General features: G+C 37.8%; 2 protein-coding genes across 12 annotated transcripts in view; both read right to left on the bottom strand.

The window, feature by feature from the left end:
• The window catches only part of CUBN (cubilin), a 155,164-nt gene extending 152,978 nt beyond the window's left edge, over window positions 1–2,186 (bottom strand). For 4 of the 7 annotated variants that reach the window (XM_040593690.1, XM_040593692.1, XM_040593693.1 and 1 more), the window contains exons 1-2: window positions 1,697–2,184; window positions 1,232–1,407 (exon numbers count right to left, since the gene is read on the bottom strand). The gene's annotated coding sequence lies outside the window, so the exon portion shown is untranslated. Of the gene's footprint in view, window positions 1–1,231; window positions 1,408–1,696 lie in introns of all 7 variants that reach the window. The other 3 variants (XM_040593691.1, XM_040593689.1, XM_040593701.1) reach the window with 3 other exon arrangements.
• Window positions 2,187–2,241: 55 nt separating this feature from the next.
• TRDMT1 (tRNA aspartic acid methyltransferase 1) overlaps window positions 2,242–22,997 on the bottom strand; it is a 29,636-nt gene continuing 8,880 nt past the window's right edge. For 3 of the 5 annotated variants that reach the window (XM_040593704.1, XM_040593702.1, XM_040593705.1), the window contains exons 2-11: window positions 22,479–22,588; window positions 20,727–20,803; window positions 19,665–19,736; window positions 15,890–15,955; window positions 14,312–14,381; window positions 13,310–13,393; window positions 12,440–12,810; window positions 8,615–8,672; window positions 7,467–7,596; window positions 2,242–3,015 (exon numbers count right to left, since the gene is read on the bottom strand). In XM_040593704.1, coding sequence (XP_040449638.1) covers window positions 2,915–3,015; window positions 7,467–7,596; window positions 8,615–8,672; window positions 12,440–12,810; window positions 13,310–13,393; window positions 14,312–14,381; window positions 15,890–15,955; window positions 19,665–19,736; window positions 20,727–20,764 — 990 coding nt within the window. In that variant the 5' untranslated portion in view covers window positions 20,765–20,803; window positions 22,479–22,588 and the 3' untranslated portion in view covers window positions 2,242–2,914. Of the gene's footprint in view, window positions 3,016–7,466; window positions 7,597–8,614; window positions 8,673–12,439; window positions 12,811–13,309; window positions 13,394–14,311; window positions 14,382–15,889; window positions 15,956–19,664; window positions 19,737–20,686; window positions 20,804–22,478; window positions 22,589–22,882; window positions 22,975–22,997 lie in introns of those variants that run through there. The other 2 variants (XM_040593703.1, XM_040593706.1) reach the window with 2 other exon arrangements.

A 22,997-nucleotide genomic window follows, 5' to 3' on the forward strand; every position in this document is an offset into this window, starting at 1 on the left:
ATGGAAGAAGGCACCTCCACTGAAAAATTTTGAATTCATGTATCAAAACATATTCAAACCCACTGCATTAAATGGTATTTTAGTAACTTCACATGTTCTAGAAGAAACAGTATAGGGAATCCCTAGATCAACTCAGGTGAAAACAAGTTTGCATCAGTAAGACAGTAAGGCAACGGGCAAGCTTCCAAACTGACTGTATAAATGACACCACCAAATATGACATCCTTTTCCTCAGTGGAGCTTCTTAAAATTGAGGGAGCGCAACCACATCATCTCACTCAGATAATGAAATGTATTTCAGGTGTGTAGAACAAGTGAGCAACAAAACCAAAAAACAGATTCTGGAAATTTCCTTCCATTTCCAGAGCTGTCTTCCATATTGCACTCATTTACCTTTCAGCTCCTTTTGTAATCCATTTAATTGCCATGAAAACATGTAAGCTGAAGTTGCAAAGTGCAGTACTGATGTAGGCTGCAAAGCACTTATGATTAGGAGACTGCTTGGAAAAGGAAGCAATGTGATTGATCATCAAGTGAGGTCAAGCAGGTACAACCCAACAGAGCTCAGTAAATCAGTCTTTTAATGACAAACTGATGGGATAAGCAGCAGTCACTCAATTTAGCTGCACTGGTATTACAGGGTTAGCAGGGGCAAAATACACAAATATGTATTTACAACTCTGAAATCTGTTCTTTCAAAGTATCTCCTTCAGAAACAGCTCTGATTAGCAAACAGATTTCAGTCTTCACAATCACATTGAATTAAAGTTCACTGTTAACATGCAGCAGGCTGTATTGCTGTATCAGTTTTAGATACAGCTAGGTAACTTTCAAAGTAAGTTTTACACATTACGGAATTGAAAACCAATTCTTAATATTTTGCCAATTATTATGTGAGGCAAAACAAACAGACTATTCACATAGTTAGCAGAAAGAAATTCCAATTTATACATACAGTTGATCTCCTTTGTTTCAAGTTTCAATCATGTTAGATAGCAACACATCTTCCTATTACCACATTTCTCCCAAGAACAAGACCATATAGCTACTAGTTCTTGACCTGGCTGATAAATCTACACAATAACCACCGTGTAAATACATAACTATGTTTCCTAACACTGTCAAAACCATATCTGCTCTTTGCAGTGCAGTAGTAGGCACAGCCTAACATCAGTCTAGTACTTTTTGCCATTATAATACTACAAGAGACCAGATAAAGATAGAGGCCAACCTCATCCTTCTCTAGAACCTAGTCCAGACCTCTTTTAGGAGAATCCATTTTCGTTTCTCTTTTATGGCTGGAACAGCCCAAACAATCCAAATGTTCTTGGAAAGTAAGACAGGCTGAAGTAGGTCAACCCAAGCTTTTCCTGGTTTAACAGTCCAGAAGCAGCATGCAAATCAAGACTGAAGAAGAAATACACAAGGAGTCAGTATAAGATAAAGTATGGCACAAAATAACAATACCAAGTTCTTTTTCTTTTTCAGGACGACTATGGCAGATGAGAATAGCTGCAGTATCTCTCTACAGCAGCTCCGTTCCCTACAGCCTTTAGTTTCTCTTGTATTACCAAGCCTAGATGCAATACGACATGACTGCTCCTATGTCATCTTACAGTGGAAAAAAAAACCCAAAACCAAAAAAAGGACCCCAAACCCCCAGTCTCTTTCAGGATTGGTGGCTTTGGTAACTTACTGCTTTGGTGCACAGGAACTATGATCAATCTAAAAAATCCTTCAGTTTCATGACACACCAGCTCCATAATGGATGCTTACCAAGTATCATCTTGCTTTGTCCCCCCTCAGACTGTTTTTTCTCTAGATACCTATATAATAATTTCTGTAAGGAAAAATAACAAATGGAACATGTGCTTCTTTAGAAGGCTTTCTGTTTTGCCGTGAACTTCTCTATTGTTTCAGATATTAAACTCTGACTTTATAATTAAAAAAAAAAAAAGACATTTGGTCCAGCTCTATGAGACTGTGTACAGCTGTGGCGCTCTAGATGGCCATACGCAGTGGTTTCATCCCAACATACGCTTCCAGTACTACTACCAAGTTTTGTGAAGAAATTTTCAGAAGAGGCCCATTTAGTTTTTCCTCCAGTTCTTATTCCACAGGAACCTAAACATGGAGCCTTTCCATTTTTTTGTCTTTTATGTGTAGGTCTTCGGTAAGGAACAATAATCTTATCCTAAATAATATCAAGTGAGAACAGAAACACGCAAGTTAGTGTCAGGGTTGTGATAATCTTGAAGCATTTTTATTCAGCTGCACCTAAACAAATAATTCCAGACAGTTACAGTTGGTTTCCAGAATCCTACAAGTATTTAGAGAGGAGATGACAACCATAAAATATAAGGATGACACTGTCTTCTGAAAAACTGTATACAAAATACTGAATTCTGTAGTTTCATTAGCTATAAAAAACAAACAGAATTTCAGATCATATACACAATAAAGAAAAAATATATATAAAAAAATCCATCACTAAGAACAGATCACTGATATTTACAAATTAATACATTTACATGTAGAACTTGGTCTCTGCACTTAATTTAAAAAGTTTTGACATTTATAGCTTTTTTTATACTGTACCAAGGAAATGGTTTTAAGATAAAATAAAATAGTCTTACCCATTTTCATTGAGGTGTATGTAAATGCTGCTCTTTCCCATTTTGCAAAAAGGATATTTAAGTAAAGCAATTAAGTGCTGGAAGCTTCCATTTAAATAACACACCTCTATACAGTGCAAATCCACCACAAAAGCAAGGTATTAAAATATATCAGAACTGTTCCGTACTATGTCTGGAAAGGTATTTCTGTAAGCTACGCCTTTTGTTCAGTTGCCATCAGCTTTCTCTTGGAAGTATTTTCTGTCACCAGTCTGTACTCATCAGATTCAGGTTCTGAATTATCCAAGTAGAACGGTGATCAATTTTGCCACTACATGTACATTGAGGCTGTTTCCCAGAAGACGGTAGCATTGCTTTATTGTTACTTTGTCAGGAAAGCCTACAACAAAAAGATATAGTACAATGTCATTAGTCTGGGTTTGTTCCTAGCTTTCAGGTTTACTCCTTTTTTCAGTGAACAGTTCTTAATGCAGTTATCACAGATTGCAGCAGGGTTCACCACCCCACTAAAATTCACGAAGTTACAAAACCAGTTCCCAACCAGTTCATTTGATTTGGATCTGTTCTTCCATTAGCAGTATTGCCTTCTCTAAGGTTTAACAAGAAGTCTCAAAACATGGCTCTGTTGTGTAACTAATGCTAACTTACTTCCTCTTCAGATAGCTCAAAACAACCACCAGTCTCAGGGAGGGGCAGCAGCACCTGAAACATGTAGCATGGCACAACTGCTACTCTAGAGAACATCTACAAAAGAACACAGCCACAGCAGAAAGAAAATATGATGATTCTGCAGATGGACTAACTGCGTTTCTCAATAAGCTTTATATTGTACCTCCAAACTGAGCCCCTCTAACCAGTTGAAGAAAATCACATCGGTCTCACAGTGCAATATACCACCAGTACAGATTAAGCTATGAGCAAGGCTTACTCAGTGAGTGAGCAAGCAGCTGAACGATTTTCCATGTAATTCAATGCTGACCCTGTCAAATGCACTCAGAAATACAGAGAGCACCAGAAACGTCCTTCACATGGCAAGTGCATGGACTGGCAGAAAGAAAGGAGGCCCAGAAAAAATTAAACTGGGCCTGTGAAAGGGCTGTCTTGTGTATTGAGCTCACAAAGGTGACCGAGCACACAGTCAAAGGTGACCAAGCTTCTGAGAATGAAGAAGTGGCCAGCAGCCAGCTGGTCTGCTCTATAACTGTCCTTGCTTGCACTCTTCACTTACTCCAGCTGTAAGCTAAAGTGCACTTGGGTTGAAGCAAATGCAAGATGAACAGTGGTGGTGATTCAACTGTTAGGGTCACTTGCTAAGCTGTTGAAACTTGATCACATTTGATTACTTGATCATTCCCTAAGAAGAAACGCCTAACTTTGACTCTGAGGTCATCACCACCCAGATTAGCTTTGATACATAAACACTGTGTGTGCAAGTAGTGATATATATGCTCTCAAATTTTCACAGCACTTCAGAAAAAACTCTCTTCCAGGGAAAGCTCAGGAGAGAACACGGTTGGACAGTTGCTGAGCCAAGGGTGGAAAGCTGAGGAGGTGGTGTCTGGGAGGAGTTGTTCCATCCTTCTCTGCCAATTACTAATGCCTCAAATGTGGACTGCTTTGGTAAACACATCTTCTCCCAGCTCCATCCACTCTGCCCAGCTTTCTGGCACTCAGATTTGGGCAACTATTCTTCTCTCATTGGAACAATCACTTGCACTCCACAAACACTTCTTCAGATGGAGTTTTCATATTGCGTCACCGAATAAGGTACACAATATATAAATTTTAAAAGAGTATATAAAAATAAATACGTATTTATGCACATACACACATGCACTAAGAATCCAAGAAGCTTATCTGAACCCTGAGGAATTCAGTTTTTCCTTCTGCCTCTTGGCAACTGAAGGCCTGAATTAATTTTCAGGGCTTACTGTTTCCTTTATCCCAAGTGCCATCCATCTGCCTGGTATCTTGCACCTTCTAACTTCTTGGCTCAAGAGTAGCCTACATCAGAAGGACAGCTTTAAAAACTCATAGTACACTGGCACTTGCTGCACAGCTCTCACTGTTACCGTTTAGGTCACACATGCTACCTGATGATGTTGTGGTCTTGGCAACACACACTACCACATTGTGCTGGCGTTCTACTAGGCTGCCATTTGTTTCCTAATAGCTTACATACATCACTAACAGGCAAAATGGAGAAGTCATCCTGACATCACCCTCATGAAAGCAGGTCGCAGGTGCAAGAGCCCTCTGATCACTTTTAATGATATTGCTGTGGGACCCACAGTAGTAACTAAGACAAATGACTGCAGTATTTCATTGACCTGTAGTGCAATTACTATTCATACATTTAGATGTTAAAAGCACAAATAAATCTGTTAAGAGCAATGATTTTCACTCTGGATCTCAGGCACTGGAAAGACCACCAATCTGTTAAAATACAGACCCTTTCAGACACAATCATGTTTCCTCTGATAATACTGTAGCTGCAGCTAGTAACAGCATCTGTTACAAAGCTTCCTGACATTCTTTTCACTTCGTTTTCAGCTTACAGTTTTCTCATTATTTAGCTTCTTGGGCAAACAAAATATTTGCCGGGGTTATATCTCCAATCTTTCTGTTGTTGAAAATTTCAGCCCAAATGTTGCTGTTGCTACAGAAATTACAGCATATTTCTCTCTGAAAATATCACACTTCCATGTTAAATTTCAAGTCATTACTGTGGAGAATGCTATCAGGGAGACACCCTTTGCTGTAGCCATAAATATAGCAACTTTCAAAAAAAACCCATAGATCAAAATCCTCAGAAGAAACAGAGATTATAGTAACTAAACTCACCAAAGATTTCAATCAGCCTAGAGCTGAGTAACGCTTTTTTAAGTACAAAGGGAGAAATGCCTTAGTACAAGGAGAAAAAAAAAAAAGTCAGACATGACTCTGTTAACTGGGAAAAGCTTGTTCTGCCTGTGAATCAGGAGTATGTGAACGGAAGTCACTGGATGAGAGACTTGTTTTGTGTTGTGAAAGTTGGAAAAGTAGTATAGCGAGGCAGGGAACTGCAAGAACTGTAAAGAAGGTCCCATGATAAAGGCAGAAGAGTACTGCCCTCAGAGGTGGAATCTGTCCCTGTCCTTCCCTCACAGTTCCCTGGTGACAAAAGACAAGTTCACTAAATGAGCATTTTGTAGATGGTGATGATCTGGATGCTCCTCAAATTCAGAAGCCTGACTTGTCTTGAGAGTTCAGTTCAGGCTTGCAGCACTGTTGAACCTTATAGCTGTCCCTGAAGATGAGCTCCTAACAGAGAAAACATGGCATCATTCCAAGCACTCTGAAATAGTAAAGGTCAGGTTTCACAAACTGATCACCCCTAATAGAGACTTCCAAACAACTTTCTCCATTTTCTTGATTCTCCCTCTGTAAAATATAAGCAATATTAGCCCCATGACACCTCTCAGTGATGTTGTAATGACTGATTTCACATTGGGGGGGGGGGGGGGGGGGGGCAGGTAGAGAATGGGCAATTCTGTGCTCAAAAGACATCAGCATGATAAACCTATACAAGCCAAATCTACCCCTGTTCAGCTCAAGTTTCTTTACATTAGCCTACGTCAATACGGAACAGAATTGTGCTAAGAAAAAGGCTGTCTGCAAAAAGAACAAATTCATTAAAGGCTATGAAAAAATCCTGCATGTTGGCATGTGGCTTAACACAGCACATTCCTGCAAATACTCTTGAACAAGTAAGCTTAGTGCTGGCAACACCAATGCTTGACTTTGCAAACTTTACAATGTTCTTTAAATGTAGTAATTTTGAATATAACATTAAGTAATAAATGAGAAAAACTAAAACTTCAAAACAAATAAATATATACGAACTATTAAAAATACAGAAACTATTACATATATATATATCTCAACTATTAGTACTCAGAACTCTAAGTCACTGAGGAAGTCAAACAGAAATATAACAAATTACTCAAAGTCCATGGTGTGTTAATCTGTGGATACCTGTGTTGCCGAGACAATAAAATGATCTGTTGTGACAGCAGCAGGCCAAGCTCCGTAGCAGGTACTAACAGTTACACTTTCTTGGCTGCCTTTCTTTACAAGGGAAGTCTAGTGAATTTATTTTAGGCTTAATTCTGGTTGACTTATGTCCAATGCACTGAGTCTTGCTCCTTGACTCCTTTTTCTTCACAAAAAGTTAGAAAATTAAGTAACTGACCAAGAGCTAGGACTGCCTCTTCTAGAAAACAGAGATGATTAAAGGTCATTAACTGAAGAGTTCGATTAATCCTGAACAAAGAAGTATCTGTAACTTCTGAAATTCCCTTTCTGTCAGCAGCTGCAAATGTGTGGAAGGGAGAAAGCAAGCAGCTCAAACACTGAGAACCACTAACAGACCTCCTGAACTGGCAGGATATATTGACTTACCACAGTTGTGAGTAATGTTGGCTGCTGCGTGAGTAGTTTAAACAAATGTACTCCTTCATTGCCATTCAGTAATAGAACATTCTCATGCCAAAACTTTTTTTTTTTTTTTTTTTCAGTTTATGAAGATAAACCTAACCACAGAAGATGGCTCTTACAAAATACAAAAAACTAGCGGAAATTCAGAGAAGTTCAGAGTTAGCCAAATAACCGGAATTGGTAAGAATTGGTTCAGTTTTGGTCCAGGAAAAAAACAAAACAAAAACACACACTGCAACATAAAAAGCATGGATTAGTCCCCAGTAAAAACAAAACAAAACAAAAAAACAACCCCAAATACACAGGCATTTCTGAAGAATTATGTAAAAATGGGTACTTTCCAGCACATACCAAATTCCAGAGGGAATCCATGAAGATTTGCTATTTCTCTTGGGGTGAAGTACCTCAGTTTTAGTGTTGATAATTTCATAAGCTTCTCTTCTTCTGGTAACTCCTCAATATGTTTAAACACTGATTCGAGCTATGAAGAATATCCAGAACAACAGGTATCACCAACGCAGGCCAAATATGTAAAACTTAAGTCACATCTTAACAGACTATTTCTTTCAATTATCACAGTGACAAAGACAATAGCACGTTTTCCTTGAAAGTATAATCAGTGGTGTTTTTTTGCAGCCAACAACTCAATACATGGACTTGCAAGAAAGAAATCAGCGCTGCCATGAGGGCATTCATCACTTCTTCCTCCAGTTACAAGCTATACCACTAGGTAATGAGGCAATCGAAGGACTATAAACATCTGTTTATGACAGGATAGTGACAATATAAGTCAATAGCAGACCCTCCACGCAAATTAAGCTGTATGGATACAGCTGTTTTAATAGTTACTTTGAGATTATCCTGAATTCCAAGGCTGCATTCTTCCTATGCTCAGAAATGCTATATAATTCTAGTGAACAGCACCAAAGTGCAGGAGGAAATGCCTGCGTACAAAACAGGCCTCGTGAAAAAATATCTGATTCACTGACACATTATTACCTTTCCCAATGCCTAAATACCACTTTGTGGTGAACTCAATATCAACAGTAGAACTTCACAAAAGACTGTGTCTTCCCAGATAAATACTACTATTGAAATTAAAACATGCTATACATATGACAGTATTTAGTGGACCATCTGTGTATAAAAAATGGCCCTAGATTCATGACACTGTACTCTATATAGTCTATCCATAGAATTAATAATTTTTAATGTTTTCACATAACCCTGTGAAACCTCTGTATCACATGACAGATAACAATAATAGCAACTCATATTCTACACACAGAGCCATACATACAATTTTGATCTAAATAAACTGTTGTTTAGGAACACAAAGTAAATCAATTGGAAATTTGGTTGCCATAAAATGTAGCTTTAAAAGCTTGTTACAATATTCAGAGCAAAAAAGCAGAACACAGGAAAAAACAAGTTTTAAAACAAGTCTCATATCAGTTTTAAAACAAGTCATTCTCATATGTTAGCCTACACATTCTTACCTGTACATCTACTGCTGTCTGCAGAACTGAGCCTGTCCCTTCTACATAGTGTCCATACCTTAACAACAACAACAGTAACAATCTTAAATTAATTTTTTCATCAAAACTCATAGTACTGACAACTGCAAAGATGCAGGGAGGTTACTATCCACACCAACAGCCTTATATAAGGCAACTAGGCTACTACACAAGCCCGAGGAATTCAAGCATAGCATCATCAGAAAGGGCCACCTACACTGCACAAACCAATTAAGGCAAAATGTGTCAAAGGCCAAATGGTCCTAAGAGTTCAAATTGTCTCTCCATTAGGAACAAAGTTGTTCAGTCAGATTTAACTTTCAGTTGCTTGTGGATTTTCCAGAGGGAATGGATGGGGGATGACCAGGCATCTATGCAGAGCAGTCCAACAGAAAGAAAAAAATTAAATCCAACTAAACAGTAAGCAAACTTACATTCTAAAACCATATGATAGCTTTCCTGGATGCTTTGTGGTTGGCTGCTTAGCAACATATTTACTCTGTAGTCTCTTCCAGGTTACCATTTAAATGTAATTACAGGCTTTCAGAAACATGCTCCGATGGTCTAACTATGCTAGTGTTTGAACATCCTGAACACAAAGAGACTGAGTCAAGCAAACAGAAGGCTTTTGCACTGTGGAAGAACTTCAGAAGATCCCCCACATTAGACAGATATGGTCTGCAATCATTAACAGGTGCTATTCTCTAGTTTTATCTGCACATCTGTAAAGACAATTACAGAAGTCTTTTGCTCTACTTCAGCCCATTTTAGAGCAAGGCACTGGAACAATTTTTGTTTCAAGCCTTTCTAATTCCACAATAAATAACAGAATACTCCCCCTTCAGCACAGACACAATGACCCAGCATGTTTCAATCTCGAGCATTTCTTCTTCATTTGGAAAAGCTTATGAGTAGTTTTGCCAATATCAGTGACAGCAACACTTGTTTTAAAATAAAGTGCTTGCAAATCTTCCTTAGGATCAGAACAAAAGGCCCTAAACACTGATGCAGATTAAAAACACATGGAATTGAACTGTGTTGTAAATATACCACCCTTAATTGGTTAGTTGCATTCAGAAAATTCCTAACAACAAGTTTAACAATGTAACACACATAGCATTGAGGAATCCTGATCTTATATAGCATCTGATCATATTTCAGATTAATATATCTGAGCCAAAATAAAGACAAATTTCAAAGTGGTATTTTAAAGTAAAGAATCTTGGCACTAAAGTACAGAACTCCCCCCCCCCCCCCCCCCCCCCAAAAAAAAAATCTAGTTAGTGTAAAAGTGGTTTGGGAGCCAGTGGGGGTGGTGTTGGGTTTTTAACACAAATGTGGGTAGATGGCCAACATTAACTGAATTGTTATTAATTCTTATTGCAGCTGCTGACTACAGAAAAATTAAAATTCATACCTTAGACTCAGAACATAATTAAAACCAGGAATTTTTGCCACAGTAAAAAATGATGCATTGATTTTCTGACATTTCATTACCAGTTTTAATGAAATAAGTTGGCTTACTAAATTACAGTGTTCAATTTTCATCTGACTCAAGACTTCCCCCCCATCCTTATTTCTGTAGGCTTTCAAAAAAACTTTCATATTTCATACACATAACATTATTTCTGGGTATATTGTGTCCTGTATCACAACTAACAAACAGTTAATTTCCGCAATGCTACAGAGCGTTCCTGTAACTAATATAACTAATATTAAAGTATTTTAGAAGGTATTGCTCCTCTTGTCAATCGCATATCAACAATTTACAAGTCAGTCCAAAATTATTACATCTGAAGTAGTTTTCATTTTCTCTGTCCTTTAAAATGGGCAACTTCAATCACCACAAACATATTCCTAAGAGAAACCACAGTGTTTGTAGTCCCAAGGAACTCCACAATCATTTTCCAATTGCCAAGGAGTCCAAGGTCAGAAGGGAACACAGGATCGTCTGCTTGATATCTCACACATCACAGGCCATTACATTTTGCCCTATACTCCACCAAAGCCTTTCAGAAGACATACTGGTATGACAAAGGCAGAAAGGCAAAAAACACTGATGAAATATCAGTGTTTGAGGTCCCTAAATTAGCAAGGACTGGAGAAGGCATACACAGATTATCCTCATCACACAAACCTTGCTGGAAATACCTGAAAACCAATCAGACCTGAGGAAAAATTGTTCTCCCAGTCTCAAAGCTGATAGTATGACTTAAAAGAAAGACACCAGACAGGAACCTCAGTAGAGGGACTGTCTTTATCAGAGTGCTGTTCTGCTCTATCCAGGGTCCTCTTTACTAGATCTCACCCTTCAGAGAAACCTAAAAACATAACTCCTAGAACAGCAGTAACTTATTCTTTACCTCTGAAAGTGACTTGGATGAAGCCTGCGATATAATTATAACCCTTGTCTTAATGGAGAGCTATAACTTATATGACCACATTGAGAACAATGTTAGAAGCCTTCCTGCCCAAAGGCTCTTTAAAAAGGGAACAAAGACAGCAAATCAGATTCCTACATTTTGAGCCAAGAAGAACTACCATAACCATCTGGCCTGGCTTCTTCCACATCCGCAGAACAGCAACAGTCACACTCCGTGTCAGATTTCCCACCACTATATATAAAGACTTCGTATCAGCTACTCGGGAGCCTCCTTCAGTGTGATTTTGATAAAAATAACCACAAACTACCATGACGTATTCTAGTGAAACCACAAGTGGCCAATTTATTTTTGATGACACTTAAGCCATACATGAGCTACATAAGAGATCATTCTGGCCCAAGGCTTTTATTTGACTGTTGTCATTAAGAAACAGATCCCACAAGATGCTGACTCCCACAATTCAAAAAAGTGAGGGCAGAAAAGGCTTATGTCAGCAATAAACTGGGCAAAGAGCTTTCCTGTTGCACAAATTTTGAACTTCTGAAATTCTTTCTCTTCTCAGCTTTTTTATTGTCAAATAGTTAAAAAATCACAAATTCTGAAGGAACTCTATCTGGCACTCTAATTTCTACTAATTAAAAAAGTTATGATTAGCTTTAACTCATCAATAAAGCCATTTTACTGAAACATTCTGAGAATTCAAAAAAAAAAATCTAATTTGAAAAATTCACCAATATTAACATTTCCCACAAACTTTCAGGCTCCAACTGGCATTTTCCAATACAAATGCATTCAGTGGAAAAGCTCCTGACCAATTGTCTGTGGCATTTCAGAACACTTGCCAACCTCCGGCAGTCAAATGTAAAATTGCAAGGCACACATCAGAAAACTACTAGACAGAAAAGGACTGATGTTCTACTCCATCACATACATGACTTGCAATGCAGCAACCTAACTGGTTTTATGGCATATGGCTGATCCACAGCTATTCTGACCTACACAGCTGAAAAATCCAAGAAATCAATAAAATGTACAATGAAGACAGTTTTAATGAGGAATGGATCTGTCATGCATGACACTCTGTAACTTCATTGAGCAATATAAAGAAATTCATTAATGAATCAGTACTACAGAGGTCTACTGGAACCATATTTCCGCAGGGGTAATTAAGCTTCTGTGAAGGTCAACAACAAATGGCACTGTCTTCTGTGAATGCCTTTTTGGAGTGGGCACATGATGTCTGGCAGAACAGTTTCTCATGCTGGCATGCCACTGGACCACGAAGCACACTATATAAGGAGGTTTTTTTCAGAGGCCTGGGTTGGTTTTATGAATCTTCCCTCTTCGTTTTTATAGGACATAAGCAAAAATACACTTAAAATTTCCAGACGTGATTCAGCAAGACATTGTCTTTGCATCTTACCCTTTTGTGAAGCACGTGGATCTCCGGGAGGTGGGTTTAACAATGTCTAACAAGAAGGCATAGCGCAATAAGGACTTCGGTGGTAAGAAATATTGGCTCATTTCTTCATTTCCCTCCTCCAAGAAATCTTTTAGCATTTGAATAGAAGAATCATTGTCTTGATCACGTTTCCTTTCCATTTCTTCTGCTGTTTCAAGTTTAAAAAGAAAGGTCCCTTTTGGTAAACTCTTCTTGCTGCTGCAATCAGGACCAATATTTGGATCCAGATTCTTCTCTTCAGAAGACAAGGAAGGACTAACTTCATCTACTTTGTCAGTGACTTTGTCCTTGCATAAGTCTTCTAGATCGTGATGTGGGAATCTTGTCAATATCTAAGAAGAAATTGTAAGGGAAAAAAAAATAAAGAACTGCACCGGATAAGCAACCTGACAGCTGACACTGCAGTGAGTAAAATTCCTTCAAGAGATGCTCAGAATAAAGCAAGTAACCATCTGATGTTATTTTCATGAAGGTTTCAAAAAATATTGGCATTAAGATTTGCTGACCTACCAGCAACGACGTCAGGAACAACCACAAATAATTGCCTTTGCAAAAATGCCTTCCCAAGGGCATGAAAAAGGAGCAGAATGAGTTGTTTTCTAGCCCACTATCAGCTACTGTTCCCCAACTGTATAAAGCCATCTAAACTACTGACATGCATCTCAACCCTTAGAAAACTCAGCATCCAGGCTGAAAAAAGAGACAGAACTTAACCTTTCTGTTGGTATCACTTATCCCTCTCTCCATCCATCAATACACACCACTAAACTGAAAATTTAAACCTAAACCTTCATGAAACAAAGCAAATTCAAGTAATACTAACAGACTCACCTGACCAGGAGCTTGAAAGGAAAATGGTTCTTGGTGAAGCCTTGCAATTAGAAAATATCGCAGCCTAGAATTGGGAATGCCAAGCTGTAAGCAAAACACACAAGCCTTTAGCCTTTAGGTGCCCAAGCCATAAAGAGAGAAAACGTGGTCTATTAGCAACATACAGTAATCTGCCATTACATAAAATAACAGAACTAAGACACTAATATATTTTGTGACTTTGGAGATAGCAGTATTAATTGGTAATACCTAAATACTTCTAACTTCCATACTTTCAAGGAAACAAGTGGGCAATTATTCTTTGCACCTCATAGATTTGACTTTCTCTGTAAACAAACAGGAATGTAAAAGAACTCTTGTATGAGGTAAGAAGAAAAGTTACATGCATCACAATTTCTTGGGACAGGTACCACCTGTTTTCTACAGAAATGCAAAACGGTGTCTCCTTGACTTTTTGAACAAGGCATTGCAAGACATCTAACCGAAACAAATGCACCACAACTGGTTTTTAAGGTTCTCTCTACCAGCTTCTCTCGGAAGTACATCAAGTATTTCATTGATTCTATTTAGTCTTGCACAACCTGAAATCTCTCACAACCCTTTTTTTTTTTTTCAGTTGCCAGGGAAACATGCAAACAAAGCCCCTCCTCCCACAAATAACACAGACATTTTCTGTGCTGGGAAATTCACAGGCATCAGCACTTCTGAAGCAACGAGGCTCCTGCAGGGAAAACCACCTTCCTCGTCACGGTGTAAATTCATGCTGCCTTAAAAAATATCAAGTAGTAGCAAAGCAACAGGGGACTAAGGTCTGAACAGCAGTATGATTACGTCAGTATACTGATGAAAAATCAGAAGTCATGCCACATGGCTCTCTCATTCAAGAGTATCTTCGGTCCTGGGGGTGACTCTCTTTTCTAATAAAATTGATCATTTTCAAATGTTCTTGGGCTCAGTGCAGTTTGAACAGTTAAATAATATTAGAGCAATTTCAGTACTCACACAAGTCGGAGACAAGAGAAATTCTTGATATTTAAAACCACATGTTGCTAGTGTTCGCAGAAGTTCATTTCTGGCAGTGAAAAGAATCAAAATGCAACTACTCCCTTCATACAACCTTTAGGCCCTTTTTTTATCCTAAATAAAAACACATTAACTGCAATACCTTAGGTATCAAGACACTCAGCACATTCTATGAGAAAGAACTGGACAGGGAATTACAAATACGAAGTCATCGATTTCTGAACTTGAGGAGCCAATAACAAAGTTCAGTGTTGCTATAACCAAAAACTACTATTACACATTCACAGGTATCTCATACCTACTTCAAAACACCCCTTCAAAGAATAACCCATCTCTAAGGAGAGTATTTATAGTGTGTCAACAAGGAAAATAATCAGAGGGCAAGACATTCTCTTTATTGTGAATTATAAAACAGGAGATTAAACCCACTACAAATAGCTCACTACTTTACTCTGTTCACATACATGGCATCAGCTAAGTCTAACAAAAGGGCTAACAACAGATGACAAAAATTGGTGGCTTTGATATAACAGTGCGGTAGGACTGTACTTCATAAAGAACTGAAAAATCATTGAAATGGCAATCTTAAAAAGACTTGTCTTTTCTTTCCTATTCCATGCAGGCTACACTGAGCTCGAACTATGCAAAAAGCAGGAGCTGTGACCTGTACCTGTTATGTGACACTGCATCCCAAGTGTCGTAAGAGAAATCAAGCGTTCTGACTGGGGTCTTCCTGAACTACAGCTTGTTTCAAACACTGGCCAGCAAGGCATAGCCTAGGGAATTGCAGGGTCTACAGCTGCAGCCTGCACCAACAACAAAGTGTTCAAGTGACTGCTGCATGCTTAACTAGTGAGAGCTAACTGCCAGCTGCCTCCCATATTCATTAAGAAGCATGATGTACAGCATGGCTACTCTCTCAGTACTTTAAGGAATGCTGTGGAAAGATCCTACTCTGTGCCAGCAAAAAATGAGAAGGAAGACTGCAACCCCATCTCCTGCTCTGCCCACAAGAGAGGAGGATGCTCCTGCTATCATTAGGTAACCTTACTGACAGCTTTCCTCTTCTACATTTCAAAGATTTTATACAGTCTTCATACTGTATCTCTGGACCATCTGATGGCAACTCTGAATCACTGATAATCTGTTTTCAACAAAGGTACTGAAGAAAGCCCCTCTACTGTATCATGAACTTAACACAAGATACCATGAGCTCCTGTCACGGATAAAACCCCAAAACCTCCAAGTGCTATACCTACTGTTATTTTTCCTTGAAAATTAATATTGATTTTTTGTAAAGGACACAAGATCATCAAATAAAATAAATGGACTCAACCTGTTATCTGCGTAGAGAAATAAATAGTTATTTAGCAAGTTCCTTTCACAACCTAAGACTTTCAATCCTAAATTAAAACAGTATTTTTAACTCACAGCTGCTAGCTATCTTATCTGATCCTATTTTGTTAACTTGAATTCTAGGAAATAAAACTCTTGCCTTCCCCTTCCAAAGAAAATGTCCTTTATTAAAAAAATAAACTTGCATAAATTAGACTTTACCTCGCAGAAGAGGATTCAAATCCTTTAACATTTTCTAAAAGTAGGTATTTTGGAAGCTTCTGCAGTCTACAAGGAAAAAAAAAATTAAACAAATCAGAGTAACAAGATGTAAACTACATTATATTCATCCACAGATTTGTTTAGCTACAAGAAAGACCAAAGTATTTCCAAATCATGCCAGCTGTTAAAGTTTAGCATCCTTAAAAACAATGTACCTCAACTTTCAAGGCAGCCTAGATCAAATCATTCCCAGCTGAATTAAAAATGTGGCTTGCTGGTAATCATAAAAACCAACAAAACCCACTTAAGTTCAGATGGACTGCTGCACCCTCCCGTACCCCATGCACATACTTCTGAAAATGCTTATCACATTCATTTCCTAAAGCATAACATTATTATTCAACAGATTGAGTTTGTAATAGCAAAGATAATTGTCAAGGGAAAAAAGATCACTATTTAGCCATGGAATAGAAAACTTTTGTTTTAAAGTGCCTAAACCAAAATTCAATGTCAAAATGTTACTTCAACTTTAGTGGTAACCATCAGAACCAGCATAGAACCAGCATTCATCTAATTACTTTAAGAAATATGACATGTTTAGAGCTCAAATTGCAGATATTCTCAACTTTTACTTTACTTTTTCATTTTGGGGGGGGGGGGGGGGGGGGGGCTGAGGTTTAGCAAGATCGGTGCAGAGGTCTGGAAATAGGCTCATTCCAAAACTAGCATGTTAAATCTCTGGAGAAAGGAACATGTCCAAACTGTACCAGGGACCAGTCTAAAAATTTAGAAGAATAGATTCAGATTCAAGTCTCTGGGAACACCCTTGACACTGATTAATTCTCTAGTAAAGTTAATGTAGACATAGTATGTCTGTTATACATTGAGATCTCAGAACAGAATACAGAAACAGGATATTAATGCCACCAGACAACAGTTCTGCACTTATTTAAGTCAGTAAGTGACTTTGGACTTCCACTGGTACAAATCACAGTAGCATTTGTTTTAGCCTGTTCTTAACTATCATCAACTAAAGACATTCATGTGAAGTATTAAAGAACTAAAAGGTTTCACAACAAACCGGAAAATGTACAAGGTACTACATCAAATTTAAAGATACTAAAACTAATAGTGAAAAAATAGTACTACGCTAAAAAAAAAAAAAGCAGCAGCAGCCAAATTCCCTGCAGAGGAATGGAGAATATATCTGTTGGTGTGCCTACCCACACTCAACATCATCATCTACTACGAAACTTTTTTTTAAAAGATTTTTAAAGTTATGAATCCAAAGCACAGCCTGAAATGCAAGAGCACAGGCAGGATCAACAGATCACAAGATAAGTAATCACCACACAAAGAGTATGTTAAATACTTGGCAGGTATTAACATTACAAATGTGCCTGTAAAAGTAGCACTCTGACCTCCTAGCATTAGATTTCCCTGGGTTATTGCTTAGACATGATAAACAGACCACTTGGGTCAAACTTTGTTTGCTGGCTGTGTTCTCCAATGTTTTCCCAGGTCTTTCCAGATCTCGGAATTGTCCTTTCCATCTAATACCTTTCTTCTCAGAATATCTTCGAGCCTCATTTCAGCAACATTTCATTATAAAAGGCTGAACATAAGGTAGAAATAGCCAAGGGATGAGAAATTTATCGTTCCCATAAACTGAATGCATGCTGTACCAAATTAGAATGCAAATTCCTATATTAAGAATTTCCCTTTTTTGGGCTGAAATACTCCACACTCAATGTCTGGCAAATATGTCATATCCAAAAAATACACAAGCACTATCTCGGTAAAACATAAATCTATTGGAACCGAGAAACTCTACAGAAGCCACCATCTTGAACATTTTACAGACTACTTACAGAATTACTGCCTCAAGAAACCACCTGCCCAAGGGAGATAAGGGACATCACGAGGGTCTCATGGGGTGTTGAGATAAAAGTACCACAGCCAAACCCAGCTCCTTTGCATAGTCATGACGAAAAACATATGTCCTGTAATGTCTAAAGCTTTGGTTTTGAGAAGGAAAAGCTTCTGCCCTTTATCCAGCTAAATCCATAGCAACCGGGAAGCAACATTTCCATATTAATGCACAAAAGTGTCACAAAACCAGCCAGCCTCTTAACTGTGTCTCAGTTTAACAGAAAGGAATACTTAAGTCAGGATTCCTTTAAGGATAAGGAAGGTACTATTATTCTGACAAATTACTGACTTACACACCATCTGCTGGTTTTAATTTATCATTTTGAAAGGTCAGTCTGGAGGACTGAGTTACATTCCTCATTCTGGAAAAGACATCCTTTGCAATTTCCAGAAATCCATGTTATCTCTCTATTTTTGTGTCTCTGCTAGAAACGGGAAAGTAATAATAATCTCTCTTTTAATTGTCTAACTTAACTAGGCTACAGAATCTGTATTGCGTTCTGTGCTCTCTGCCACAGATTTCTTGGGTGATCCCAGCGAAGCCACTCAGCCCTTCTGTGTCTGTGTTCTCTAACTACTGATGACAAGGGCAAAAAGCTAGTCCTATTTAATATTGCTGGCTGCTGAAAAGTTCTTTCTGGAAGAAGGATGAAGACCCTTTTCTCCCAGCATCAACAGCAGTTCGAAAGAAAGGTTGTTGTTGGTATGTTTCCTTCTGTGTAGAAAAGCATTTGTGAGAGAGAGCACAAGAAAGCAAGCAAGCAACCACCAACCCCAACCACCCTCCCCCCCCCATCCTCCTGAAATTCTAAGAACAAGATTAACAAATCAAGAAATATATAAAGAACAGCTGTCCCAGTCTCCAGCAGAAGCAGGACTGCCAGGAATGGTTAAGCGTCTGGTACGCTGTAACTGATGCAAACTCTCAGGCTCATGCCAACTGTGCCCAATGGACATCTCAATCCAGAACCAGAAACTTCTGCTGGATAATCTTCCTGGGCAACTTGCCCCACTTCCTCCAGAAGGGTTCCTACAGTGCTACACACCTCTTCCCGAAAAAAAGACTACAAGCTTTACTTGGAGCTGATTTTTAGCGATCTCAGTAAGAACAATTTAGGTCAGCAAAATCCACTGTTTCAAAATTTAAGGCATAAACAATACAAATAATTATGGCTATTTTATTAGGGACTGAAGTTTGACCAGGCAAAAATGACAGACAAGGGCACTGTTCAGACAATGTAGTGCTATTTGAATTCTTAAGTATTACTAACCAAAAGCACACAATTTGCCCTGAGATATCTAGAAGCAGCATGAAAAAGACAGAATAGACACTTCAAGAAAGAACAGAAGGGGGGGATGGAAGAAGTATCATATTGCCCATTCAATAACATATTTAAACTTTCGAACGTTGCCTATTCAAAAGTTGACAAAATGCTGAATCAAAGGTTTTTTTAATCTGGTATTTCAAATAATTTTCATGTTTCCATGATGCCCATTAGAAAACTATAATATTATCTAGTCCTGTTTCTCTATAAAGTCAGTGCAAGTTTGAGGCTGAACTGAAAATAACTAACTCAATGTTCCATTTCTAATATAGCCACAGTTTAAACAGACACCCAATAATAAGAAACCCCCAAACAATGAAAGCATATACAGTAACTATGAGATGATAATGGCATTAGTAAAATACAAGTGTTCGTAAGTTACATAGGATCACGTGAAAACAAGTAATATAACACAATACTTGTAAGTCTCCCTGTAAAATACTAGAGATGACTTCTCTTGCCGAAATATAAAGGACCTACACAGAGGCTTAAGAACTGAGGCAGAAGTTCATTTATACCTTGGGAGAGTATCAAGGATATAGAGAAAGCTTTTTGCCCGTGGATCAGATACATCACCTTGCAGGCCAATTCTAAAAAAAGAATAAAGAAACACCTGTGTATTACTTGGAGCAGACTGACATTTGACTTACATTTTTCTACAGAATGCTGACAGTTTTTGCGTTGAGTTTCAAAAAGGAATTCTACAAAAGCAACGTGTACAGATATGAGGACCTGCTCACAGAATGAGTGTCCTAAGAAATGCTTTAAGGAATGAAAGCCTACCCTGGAATCCATCAGCTAATAGTGAGGTTAAAATCAAAGCATTTAGTAATAAAATCCACTCCCCAGTCTGCAAAGTGTTCAGCATTCTGGTCTTGTCCACCAAACCCCTTGAACGTACTTGGCTCTGAAAGGACAAAAAATCCCCACTGGGTTCCTGGGAATACCCCACTATTTTACATTGAATATAATACATTTATATGAATTAAAGCCTAAGTGCGCACCATTTTGCAGGATTGAGCCCCATGTGAATAACTTTGTAACATTAAACCGGACAGCTCATGTAGGTAATAAAGATAATATAACTGTTCCAGACCCGTGTTCCTCTAATCTGTATTTGTATTAGCTCTTAAAAAAAGAATGAAGCCTTGGTAGAAGAGCTTCAGCATGTCTCTAAATTAGTCATACACAGATTTTTCTTTTCATCTTTTTACAAAAATTTAAAAAAAAATTGAAATAATAATTCCTATATACATCATAGGTTTGCACAAATACATCTTTATAGGTCAACACCACTTTAGAAGGTTTTCTTTTTAATCTTAGAGCATTCAATGAGATATACTGTCTTACACAAGCAGTTTCATCACCATCAACAGACTTTTTCATGACGCTAGTCAATATTTAAGATTCAAACCACTGCATTCCTTCCCCTTCAGTAAACATCAGGATGAACAAAACTACATTTTTGCTTAGAAAGATAGACAGATGAACCACACATAGGGTTACTCTTGAAAAACATTTCTCCTTTAACAGTACATACTGTGGTAACTGCACTTTTCTCCAAAGCATGCTGTATCTACCTGGTAAATGGCTGACAGGGAGGACTCATCAAAATCATATCAAAAGATAATCTGTCAAATTCTTTCAGTGTTATGCCCTGAATAAGGAAAGAGAAGAATGTTGAGTGTCATAAACTGTATGAAACTCTCAAGTCATCTTTCAGATCAAACTACCTCTCTGACTTCCACTACATGCTTCATCTAGCAAAACACTACCAAATCTCCCATTTGACGTAATAAATTCAATTTTTTCTACCTTGGCAAACTGTACAATGCAAATATGCATTAATTGCTTTGAATATAAACCAAAAATGGTAACGATGTTAGCATCTATACGTAATCTTGAGGGGTTTATGTACTCATTCTTTCAGAATAGGTGTATAGTGGTTCCTTCAATAGATCACATCAAAACGCTTAACTACTTATTTCTCCCCATCCCTCCTCAAATATGTTATTCAACTAGAGAGCCTCTGTACATCAAAAACAACATGTTCATCATCAAAATCAACATGTTCAAAACAGGTGAAAAAATATTACATCTTCTCAAAAAACAAAATATCTAAACAGAAAAGTAGCTCAGGTGTTAACACGGTAATTTCTATAGGTCCAGACTGTGGGGTATAATTCTTCGGAGCTCACTACCAACACATCCTGTACTGTTTATTTCATTCTAATCTTTGCCTAGTAAAAATCCCTCACAGATATTATACGGCTGAAAGCTCTACTCTGCAAAAATATATTCTGTTCAGAGAAGAAAAAATTAGATCTGCTGCACTAATTAATTACACAGGTGGAAGTTCCCCTAGACTAAATTTTAACCAAAAGGACAGCATATTGAGGGGCCAAGAGGAGAGAAGGATAATGATCAAGTAACTGTAAGCCAAAGAAATCATTGCCTTACATATTTTGAGGGATATATAGCAAATGTAACATTACTGCCCACAGAAACTAGACAAAAGCTGCTATTTTTTCCCAATAAATTTAAAGAAGGTCTTACTGACTGTAATCTGCTCTTATCTACTATAAGGAGACATATGCAAGCATTCTCCTTTTCCCATATAAAACTGTAGATTATCATTCAGTCTGTTATTATTGAGTGGTGAATAGCCATTTAACCTTTAGCCACCTATTTAAGTCTTATTTAAGCTGGTGTCTTAAAACTAATTCATTATTTTTTACTGTCCTGTTGTAAAGCTGTAAAAGAAGATTAAGAGGTATACAGTATTTTCTAACTAAATCCAGGCAAAAAAACCATGCCTAGTCTGCCCCTCCATTACTAAAACAGAATCTGATTTTAGCTAGTTCTTCAAATAATTCAGAAAAGGGACCGAATTTCTAAAATATTTGATCTATTGAACCCACAAAAAACCCACAAGACTGTCCCAAGTAATATGTCTTCCTGTGTTTTTCTGAGCTCAACTATAACTACAAAACAAAGACATGCCTCCAAGTAATTTGATTAAATTCTTTCAAAATACATAAAAATATTTTCTTAATCTAAATTTGTCATTCCTTTACTGTTGGTAAGCATTCCTGTTGACATCACATAACTTTTCTTCATGTAGCAGTCAAGACTTTCAGGAAAAGACTGCAGTGTATCTCTCTAACTTCAACAAGCAACCACAACACAAGAAATCAAAGTTATCATAAAATTGCTATATTCATAACAACATAATTAGATTTTTTTATTTCTCTTGTTACTGACAAGGATAGTGAAGACAACTTATTTCTAGAAAAGCCAGACTAGTGTAAAAAAAGACATTCATTACTCACCTCAATTGTCTTTGCCCATAATGGTGTGCCTGGAAAGTTGTGCTTATAAACTTCATTGGCAAGAGTGTTCACATCAACAGCAGCAACAACTTCTGCAGATGTGCAGCTTTCTAAAGTTAAAAAAAGAATATGAAAACTGTAGCTTCTCTTTTACTGCTCTTGGAAAAAATACGTTTGCTCAGCTGTGTTACAGCTATGCTCAAAAATAAAAGGGAAATTACATGACTGAACTTCACTGTGCTACCTTTAAAACTTTATAAGAAAAATACACCGTTTTTCTAATCATATGGCAAGTACTTCCCTTCCTCATATAAATCCAAAACCAAAAGCTAACCATGCACTTCTTAATTTGTAGGTACAGTCACACAAACTCCAAAGAGGGTGCATCTTTACAACGTTCCCACCTGCACTCATCTGGTCTCTCCGAGTTGGTCTCTACCACAGGAATGCAGCCTGAATCAATCTGCCAAGCCCCCCTGCCACTGCCTGCACCTCTCCAGCCACTGACAACTTACAGGA

Source organism: Falco naumanni, chromosome 4 (genome assembly GCF_017639655.2).
Source record: "Falco naumanni isolate bFalNau1 chromosome 4, bFalNau1.pat, whole genome shotgun sequence".
NCBI lineage: Eukaryota > Metazoa > Chordata > Aves > Falconiformes > Falconidae > Falco > Falco naumanni.